The following is a 10,619-nucleotide window of genomic DNA, read 5'->3' as shown; positions in this document are numbered from 1 at the left end:
CTTGGAGGGAAGTGCACTTTCTACCCATAGGCACTTCTAGTTCTGACCCAAAGAGAATGCCACCTATGAGGGATATCACTTCTAGGGAATATGACCTAGATCGCTGCAACAAGGAGGAAAACTCCCAAACCAAAGCTCAGAAATGACAATCACAGTATCCTACCTGGGACTTGGAGAAGGATTTAAAGCATCCATAGCCCACGAACAATGGTCACATAAAGACAATAATACTGTAGCAGGATGTAGAAATGGCTCAAAAATGTTGGCAGGAAGACAGGCCACTATGAAAAAGGAGCCCTTGCCTTTCTAGGGCAGTCACAACTTCAGTGCTGGCCCCAGCTGCAGGAAGTGCGTAGGTGCTGTAGGCCGTGAGACACCATCTCAGGGCCATTGAGAAAAGTCAAAAACACCCCTGCGACTCACAAGTCTAGGCTTAGACAAAGATACCCCCTCCTGTCAGAGGACAACTACAGTGTGAAAAGTAGAACCAACTAAACCAACACTGAAGTATGGAAAACACTGACCAATCAGAAAATTAATGGCACAGGTTCGTCCTCCTTGGACAAGAAAATCTTCCAAGTTTAACCCTTTCCATTTTTTTGTGACATCTCTAGATGCCCCATAGTTCCATGTTTCCTGTAGGCTTTGCAAAGAGGAGGGATGGGGTCCAGCTGACAAGTACACCCATCCTGCCCAAAGTCATTATCAATACAGTTAAGGACTAAGAGGAAATACCCAAATCCATTAACAGGGAATGGATTTGAATAAACATTTTAATTTGTAGCATGCAATTAACATGAGGTCTTGTGTCCATGACATTAGCTGAACTCATGCAAACTGAACATATCCCTGGGCTAAGTATCACAATTACTGGTAAAACACAGACATTTACCTTTTTTTGCCATATCCCCAGTAACAAAACAATTAACACAATGAGTTAAGTATATGGTCAGTCTTTCTGTGGATCTGGGAACAGAGAAATGGCTAGAAAAGTACAGAGTCCATTTATTACCACAGACAACATGATATAGCTGAGCAAATAAAAGGATGATGGCCTCTAATCTTGTCACGTCTCCATTGTTATGACCTTTCATTTCAATGGATATATATTTATAAAAAGTATTTATATGATTACCTGTGGATTGACGTGTGTTTGAACATCCTTTTGCCTGCTGCCTGAATTTTGTTCTGATCACTAACCTACAGTACTGTAGCTTGTTTCTGATCATTCATGTCTGCTGTTGAGCAAAAACCTGTGCAGAACAGTATGGCCCCCAACTATACCTGTGTCTGTCTCTTCCCATCATCATATAGTAATGTCATCTTCTGTCTAGTGTGGTTATCCAAGAGACCACAATGTATGGGTGTCATAAAGCAAAGAACCTAATTCAGACCTGGTCGCAGCAGCAAAATTGTTCTTTAATGGGCAAAACCATGTGCACTGCAGGTGGGGCAAATATAACATGTGCAGAGAGAGTTAGATTTGGGTGGGGTGTGTTCAAACTGAAATCTAAATTGCGGTGTAAAAATAAAGCAGCCAGTATTTACCCTGCACAAAAACAAAATAACCCACTCAAATCTAACTCTCCCTGCACATGTTATATCTGCCCCACCTGCAGTGCACATGGTTTTGGCTATTTGAGAACTACTTTGCTGCTGCGATCAGTTCTGAATTAGGCCCAGAGCTCATTGCTTCTTCGTGGGATATGCTGGTGAAGACCAGTCACACATTGGCCTAGTTGTTCTGACCTTGAATCAATCACTAGCAGCAGAGCAAATCCACACTAAGTCAGCAACATCACCCACAGCCTGAAAGATATATACAGGCTAAGGTATATTGTTTAACTCAGAAACACACTAGATATTAGTATACAAATATACAATATTATTTACTTTTTCTTGGACGATAATGTAACAATAGATTCTAGCAACTGTTTTGTAAACCTCAAATTCTTTAATTTTACACCTGATTATCCCTAAATACAATTTATAAAATGTCTACTAATCTTACTGATTATAGTGCCAGGTGCTGTTCAACCCATGTTGAAGGAAAATAATAATAATCTCAGGCTTGAAATGGCACATGCTTAAAGGTACTCTATCTTTTAGACTTAGCACTTGTACAGACAAGGTGACACTTTATTAAATATACATGCAGTCATTAAGAAGCAAGGTTTGTGCCAGAATATCAAGAAGGAAATGTCTAAGGAAATCTTATGAGGTCGGGGTAACTAAAGACATAAGTGGAAAGAGTGGTAGGTCAAGAAGAGGACTTTAGTAAAATTGGTGGTAAGATATGAATATGGGTGCAAAGTCTAATAATATAGTATAATAACATATTCTTAAGCTTCATTTAATTATTTGAGGCAAATCATAGACTATATTAATTTACTTTGGTTCTCTTATCCTTTATATCATACATTCCCTAAAGCCCTAGAAGGCATAATGGGTTTATACAGCACAATGGCAGTAACCCATATCAAGAGTCTCTTATCTTAAGCTTGAACCTTGAAGCTGTGAACTGTTTATCAACAGGATGCACACCAAAGCTGTGGAGTATAAAAATAGCTTCACTTTGAAGCATTTCAGAACACAGCTAACTGGAAGCTGAGGCAGTATACAGTTAACTTTGCTGTATACTAAGCCCTTACCAAATATGGAGAAAACACAGAGAGTATGCAAAAAAGCAGCCGTCATTCACAAAACACAGTGGCGTCACTCCAACCTACATCTAACTATCCTTTCAACAATAAAAGGGAGAGGGAGAGAGAGAGGGTGATGGAGACATAAATATATAGAAAGACAGGAAAATCAGGATCAGATACCTATTTACAGCTGACGGAGAAAATGCAGGGGGTGAAAACAAGCTAAATTAATCATATCCTACGAAAATATGCCGTGTTTTTTATAAGCAAATGTGGAGCGCGTGGGATGAATGATGAGAGGGAACTCAAAGGCAGTTATTTAAATGAGGAACAATCATTCTTAAAAAAAAAAGAACATTATGCAGTTCTATTAATAGGCACGTCACATATAAATCAACACAATCCACTACCCAAATCTGCTTGTTAAGATTTTAAAACCTATATTAATTTTAAGACAAATAGTTGAAATTCCAATAGAACACATTCTTACTCCCAAATACAAAATAATCTGCAATGTATCTCTAAGGTTTGCAGCTGAGAGCACAGCCATACATTTACAGTCTGTGTCAATACTAGCGTATTCTTTTTGACTAATCCTCTATTAAATTTAGCTATATGTTCTAATTTAATCATCACTATTACTGTATTTACACATACTATCGACCTAGGGTAAATAAAGAAATACATGAGAAAGAGATGGAGGTCCTAAAATGATATATGTTCTAGATCTAAACTGCAATATTTGGGAAAATGCAGTATTTTCAGGCTTGCCTGCAATTCTTTCCAAATTGGGTACAGAATGTGATATTTGGCTCTTTGCAGAAATCTCTCTCTGTCCTGCTCCCCCTCCCGTTACTCTTCCCCCTCCTTTCTCTTCTCTCCCATGGCTCAGCGTCATCTGTAAGAGTTGATGACGCTTGCCTGTTATAGCAGAGAAAGGCAGTTCCCTAACCATGCAACCCATTGATGATAAACTCCACATTTTTCCCCCTCCCCATGCATCTCACCTGCCCACACACTCTTCAGTTACTATATAAAGAGAGCCACGAGCTACAGTTTTTTAAACCAGAATCTAGAGACAGGCATCGGGAAAACTGAGCAGGAATACCACATTAATCAGAAAGAGAAGACAACCAGCGAAACGGAAGACAAGAAGAGAAAAGAAGAAAGGGGCTCTCTGGACTGACTCTTACTCAGCACCCCAGAGACCCCATCCACAATGTACAGGTCTACCAAAGGCGCCTCAAAAGCCAGAAGGGATCAGATTAATGCAGAGATTCGAAACTTGAAAGATCTCCTTCCTATCTCTGAAAGCGACAAAGTGCGGCTATCTTACCTTCACATCATGTCACTTGCTTGTATTTATACCAGAAAGTCTGTTTTCTTCTCAAGAGGTAAGATCTTACTGATAATAAAATATATTTGACATCAAGGATTTTAATACCATCTACTACCTAATGCAATGTCATTATTCGTTAGGCATTAATTTCTGAGTAAATTGTGCAGCATTGATTTACTTTTAATATATGCACATGACATCTAAACAGTCTATATTTCAAGAAAATTTGAAGTATGCTATTCTTATTTACTAATCATTTCTGCACTTGTTGCTTCTATTTATAACTCAATAACTACACAATTCAGACACACACTATTTAATATGAGTGCAACCTAATCTCTCTTCCATTCTGTTATATCTGATGTTGGGGATCTGTAGTGGTCTTTGAGTTTGTTGTTGCTGTCCTTGGTGCTGATTCACAGAATAATTTGCTCAGTTGCTCTCCAAGGTTCTGAAAACAGCTTCTTAGTAGTGGAGTCACTGCATGTACTGCATAAAGCACTAGTACATAATATGTTGTTGACAGAATACAGGAAATCCATTAATATTAAATACAATTTCTTGTTTCTATATATCCAACAGATCAACAGGTAAATGAGTTAGAAGGTCTGCTTTCCAGCCAAGACTTACAAGATTTTGTCCACAACCTTCCTGGATTTCTGCTAACTTATACAAGTGAAGGGAAGCTGATATATGTATCAGAAAATGTGATTGATCATCTAGGACATTCAATGGTGAGTCAACTCTAGATGTTTCAGATCACACTTTATGACGTTTTATATCTGACATAACCATAGAAACAGCCCACTGGAGAAAGTAAAGGATAATACATTTTTATTGCTTTATTTTTATTACTTTAATAGGATTTTATTTAGAAAAATATATATTGATATTCATCTCCCACATTTTTATATTATTTACGCTAATACACAGCTGTAGATGAATGCAATTATTTTGTATTGACTCAGAAGATTTCAATAGTGCGTAGTGAATATAAATAAATCAGAGTGCAGCATTTGTTGTAATCACTTTGAAATTAGATCACTGAAACATGCATCATCTCCATTGTCTTTACTCAAAACAGGTTGATTTGGTCGCCCAAGGAGATAGCATCTATGACATCATTGACCCGTCTGATCATTTTGTCATGAGAAATCAGCTGGCTCTCCCATCTTCTCTTGAAAGTGGTAAGTGTCTGATTTTAGATTTTTCTCTATTTCCTTTTGCATTTGCTAAAATTGGGGTAGGCAAACTATAAGATCAGCAGACAGGTCTGCAACCTATAAGATTAATAAAGTATCTGGGATTCTAAGAGACAGCTGAATGTTCTACACTTCATAGCTGCCTATATAGGAGCTGTATTATTTGAAGATAAGCTCTTAATAAATATTTCTTAGTTTGAGTATTTATAGTCTGAATTATAAGGGAATAATAAACATTTATAAACAGTTTTATACTTGTTTAGATTATGTTGCTGGTCTTACTGTCCATTTGCATTCATGTGATACTATTTATCATTTCTTTTTAGAGAGAATGTTCAGGTGCAGATTCAATACTTCAAAGACAGCCAGGAGACAGAGTGCCGGTAACAAGCTCGTCCTCATAAGAGGAATGTTTCAGCAGTCCCCATCTGGCACCTACTGGTCATCTAATCCAGTTTTCACAGCCCTCTGCATTCCTCTTGACCCAAAGCCAAGAATAACCCACAACCATTTCCTAGCAGACATTTTTGAGAGTCGTCATGCCAAGAACCTTTCCGTGCTTGATGTACCAGCAGAGAGGTAAATAAAAATATATATACACCTCAATTGTATCTAATTTTTTATCATCCACATCATGTAAAGGGGATAAATGCACTTCACAGATGATAATCATAATGTTTTCACATTTTCTTTGTAGTACCATTTTGCACTTGGGCTACGAGAAGAATGAGTTGGTCGGCAAGTCGTGGTACAGCCTAATTCATCCTGAAGATCTCACCCAACTCTCCACACAGCATTACAGACTACGTAAGTTATTTTCTATTATAAAGAAAAACAGTACAAAGAAAGTATTCAGTGTATGGGAATGAGATGAAATGAAAGGAGTCAGGTTATTGAACACAATAAATTGATACAGAGACTAGCAGAAATATATTTAAATCAGATGGATTAGAAGAACAATATTGAAGGAAGATGTACAAACATGAATAAAGTGAGATGGATGGAACTATATTAGGGATATAAAAGCTAAGGGAAATAGAGGGATAAAGTGAGAATTTTAATCTAGTCAAAGAGACAGAAATAATGAAAAAACAATATCCTAGGTAATCCTCAACCCTCTCATGCCTAACTTCCTGTTCTTTCTCTGCAGTAAACGAGTCTACTGAATGCAGAGCAGAAGTGGTTGTACGTCTGCAGAGAAATGATCAACAATGGATATGGGTGTATTCTCTCATGTTACTGGAAAACAATGAAGCCCCAATTACTTCATATAACTACATAATAAGGTAAGGCACTAATATTTACAAACACACACACAACAATTATGCCGTTTAATGGCAAGTAAAATAGATTAGTCTACTTAGCCACATTCTATTGATAATTTTGCTACATATGAACATATAAAAACAATACAAATTCATGAGTGTTATCTAAAACATAGCTTGTTTACCATCCACAGTGAGGCTGAGGCCTGGTGTTTGAGACAGCAGCTGACTTCAGAAGAGTCTCCGCTTACATTTTCAGTGGGTGGTCCTCCTTCATACCAAGAGACTCTACTTTCCCCAGCAGACCTTTCCAGCCCAGATCAAGTCTTCACTCCCCTCACAAATACACCTACAAGCATCACCCAGTCCTTTGAGTTCTCAGAGCCTGTGTCTGTCAGCCCAGAAGACCCAATCTTGTGCCAGAATACTACACCACTTATGGAAGATGCAGTTGCTGCTGAGGGACAATTAGAAAACCAATCTCTCTTTTCACTTTATCAACCAGCACCATATGATCAGAACTTGAGCAGGGATCAGGTTGGAACAGTACCTCCCAAAGATTTCACCTGCACTCCTCCATACACTCCACACCAAAACTGTACATTCCTCTTTGGGGCTCCAGAAAATGCTCCTCAGACATCTTCTGAAAAGGACTCTACTACCCTAAACCCAGAACTGTATTACTCTTATTGCAGCTCCCTCTATGAGAAGCTGCCCCCAACTCCAGATAGTCCTGGGGATGGAGGAGACTGCACAGTGATGACAGTACCAGAAATCCCTGGCCCTCTCTTTGTTGATCTGCCAATGCTTCCTGATGGGTTAGTAACCCCAGAAACATCACCCATCAACCAAGCAATCTTCAGGTATTCAGAACAAGAGAAGAATGAGATAGATCTCTTGGTTAAACAGATTGGCTCTTTGGCCAATGTCTTCAGTAATGTGGCTACTAAAGATATCCCATGCTCTGAGAGCATGGCATTGAGTGGTCATGGACTGGCATGCCGAAGTGTTTCCCTCCCTACTAGTCTTCAAGATACAGATATTAGTCTTAATTTTCCTCGATCCTGGAAGAGCATTGACCTTTCTCTGTTCTTGGCATGTCAAGAGCAATCTATCCCCACCGGCAGCCATCCGGTTTGCAGCCTTTTCAAAGACTTCCCTGATTCTCCACCTTTTGCAGCCACGGGGTCTCCCTGCAGCCCCATGGAAGAAGATGAAGTAGGAGGGGACCTCTCCGTATCTCCATCTATAACTTCGAATGTGACGACTGATCTGTCGCCAGAAGAATGTAACTTTTTAGAGGAACTGATGTCCTACAAAACAGACCTTGAGGCAGGTGCCTCAGAGATTCAATGTGACCGGTTTAATGATGAGTTGTATCAACTCCAGTTTCAGCTGCAAGACGGCTTCCATCAAGGTGAGCAATTAATAAGAGCTATGTCAGGTTACATGTTAGATCATTATGAAAAACATGAAACAAGTCCTAAAATTAGACTATCAGATGCACAATCATGTACAAGTGTTAAATAGTTAATGCTAAATTATGGTCACAACAATATTATTTGGTTACAATGTTAATCTTAAAACATCTTGCCAATTTATATTGAGGTTGAAGGATATGTGAAAACCAGGAAACTTAAAAATTATTGCTGCTTAGGTCTAAAGTGCTAATGTAGCAAACGTACTAATTTTCTCTTTTATTCTCTTTCTGCAGATGGAAGTGGAAAACCTTCGTTTTGAAATAAGTCTGTGACTTACTTCGATATGTATGGCATATTGTCATATTCTGAGCAGATTTTTCCTGCCTTATTAAGAACAAAACAAGACGCACAAAATGGGAAAAAAGAACGACTTTCTGCGTCGTTCAACTGTCCCATTCATCGCAAAACTGTTTCGTTCCCTTTTTCTCTTTCATTCCTCTACTCTCTTTTATCTGGATTTTGTGCACGTTTACATGATACAAGAGTTCTCTTTTGTTTTCATTTGAAAATAATAGTGAAAAGCAATGGCCCATCTTAAATAGTTAACATTCTGTAACCAGGATGTGTGAAACAATCAAATAAAAAAACAGTTAAACACTGTACTCCATAAAACTTTAAACATTTAAAAAAAATTATCCAAACAGAAAACATTTGTTTAAATGTAAAAATGTGATGGGCCATTGTTTTGAAAGTTTTGTACAACATGTCTATTTATACAAAAAAAGGGTTTGCAGAATTGAACAGAAAGAGAAAAAAGGTGTCTATTGTGTAAGGAAGTTGTAAGTAGTCTTACATAACAAAAAAATGTATTCACTCGTAGTGAAACTAAAACTTGATATATAGTATTTATATGTTTCCTGAATTGAAAACAATTTAAAGGTTAAATTTCCATGTGCACCGAAAAAGAATTGCTCCTAATTTCTTACAGAGCATTACTTCCCCTAGGGCCTAGTATCATGCGCTGAACCAAATTGCATTAATAGCAGCATTTAGCATTGGTTATAATAATTTGAATAAAATAATGCAAGAATAATTTGTTGTAACCCATAGCAATCAATTAGTCTTAGCATCCAAGACCGTTAACCTCATATATCTGGTTGCAATGAGTTATAACACACCATATTATAAACAGCCAGGTATTTAACATTATTTGAGAAGGGGTATGTAAAATAAATATTTATTTGGTATTTGCCCCCAAAAAAATGATTATGCAATTTAAATCAAATGCAACATGTCTAATAACGGCTTAGTAGAAAAATGTACATGGACCTGTCACTTTGTATTAGTATTTTCATGTTCAATAATACATGAGATAGAAGGTAATTTCTTTACAAATTATTTATTTTATTGGCCAGATGTGTCAAAATGACTTGAAAAAGTAAAAAAAAAAAATCCTAGGAATGGACATTTAATTCAAAAAAATTGCAAATACACAATTCTGTTTTTATAGGTTATTAGGATCACATTCATATTTGAATTATATATCTGTGCCCTTATTTTACCATAGTTGCTAATTGTCACTTTGGACTAATAACATTAATTACTACCCAGCATAAGTTTTAAGTTCATCCCAATACCCTTATTCTACTATAAGTTAAAAGGACAAATCAACCTTTAATCTTCTTGTTATTTAAAATTTTGTTGGACTTCAAAATATTTACATGTTAAATATAACAAGAGGTAGTTCTACAAAATATCAAACATCTATTTCCCGGAGTGCAGTACAGACTGGGGTTACATTAATCCCAAACAGATATTTCATGAGACTAACAAAGGCTACGAGTATCGGGCAATATTGCTAATCTTATTCTGTTATGTTGGGGGGGGGAAATGCACAAATAATTGCAGTATGTACCTTAAATGTATATGCATTGTGCATAGCATTGCTGCTTTCCAGTTTTTTAATATTAATTCTAAAGCTTCTCAGACATATTTGCTGCAAAATATGCCAAATAGTAATCAGAATTTATTATATTGCCATGAAAATATGGCTCACTGGATATGTTTTAAAGTACTGGTACACAGCTAAACTGTGCCTTTTTGATTCTAAAGTGTATGTGCGTGTGTGTGTGTATATATATATATATATATATATATATATATATATATATATAAAGTGATAATTGCACCTTTAAAGATGGTGTAGTATTTAAGGTAAAACTACATAGAAAAAAAGTGGTAATAATGCTTGTAATAAGCATAGAAAAAAATATACATATATATCAAAATTATGGTGCTGTGGAGTGCCATAAAAGATGACGTAGGATTTTGCTACGATTTAAGTATAAGGATATTTTTTCCTGAACTGCTGTTTTTCAAAAGCTTGAGAGAAATGGTGAAAAAAAAAAGAAGAAAAAAAAAAAAGAAATAAAATGTACATTTATAAATATACATATTTATAAGTATAATTTTTCTAATGTGTATGACAAACAAATTTGTGTTGGGCTGGTGATGTAAAGTCCTGGTCTTTTACAAAGTGTGTGTTTTTTTATTGATATTATATTGATATTATAAAGAGACAACTGAATGAAAAATGATGTGCTGTGTGCTTCATTCTAAGGCTGACAGAGCTTCTTTATTGAATTAGGATACATTGGAGTAAATTTACTAAGATGGGAGTTCTATTTAAGATGGAATGTTGCCCATAGCAACCAATCAGATTCCAGGTATTATCTTCTAGAAGGTGC

The 10,619-nt window shown here is 36.6% G+C and overlaps 1 protein-coding gene across 2 annotated transcripts; it reads left to right on the top strand.

The window, feature by feature from the left end:
- Nucleotides 1–3,697: 3,697 nt before the first annotated feature.
- NPAS4 (neuronal PAS domain protein 4) lies at nt 3,698–10,398 on the top strand. 2 transcript variants are annotated; one of them, XM_063945095.1, is made up of 8 exons: nt 3,698–4,039; nt 4,567–4,718; nt 5,069–5,171; nt 5,513–5,765; nt 5,884–5,993; nt 6,337–6,472; nt 6,646–7,868; nt 8,166–10,397. In XM_063945095.1, the coding sequence occupies exons 1-8, from the start codon at nt 3,865–3,867 to the stop codon at nt 8,189–8,191; spliced, it is 2,178 nt and encodes a 725-aa protein (XP_063801165.1). In that variant the 5' UTR covers nt 3,698–3,864; the 3' UTR covers nt 8,192–10,397. The 2 variants fall into 2 exon arrangements, with proteins under 2 accessions (XP_063801165.1, XP_063801164.1); XM_063945094.1 differs by having other exon boundaries at nt 6,646–10,398.
- The last annotated feature ends 221 nt before the right edge of the window (nt 10,399–10,619 follow it).

The sequence above is a fragment of the Pseudophryne corroboree genome, chromosome 11 (assembly GCF_028390025.1).
Source record: "Pseudophryne corroboree isolate aPseCor3 chromosome 11, aPseCor3.hap2, whole genome shotgun sequence".
Lineage (NCBI taxonomy): Eukaryota > Metazoa > Chordata > Amphibia > Anura > Myobatrachidae > Pseudophryne > Pseudophryne corroboree.
Note: the sequence above shows the minus strand (reverse complement) of the source record. Positions and strands in the feature narration are given on the sequence as shown.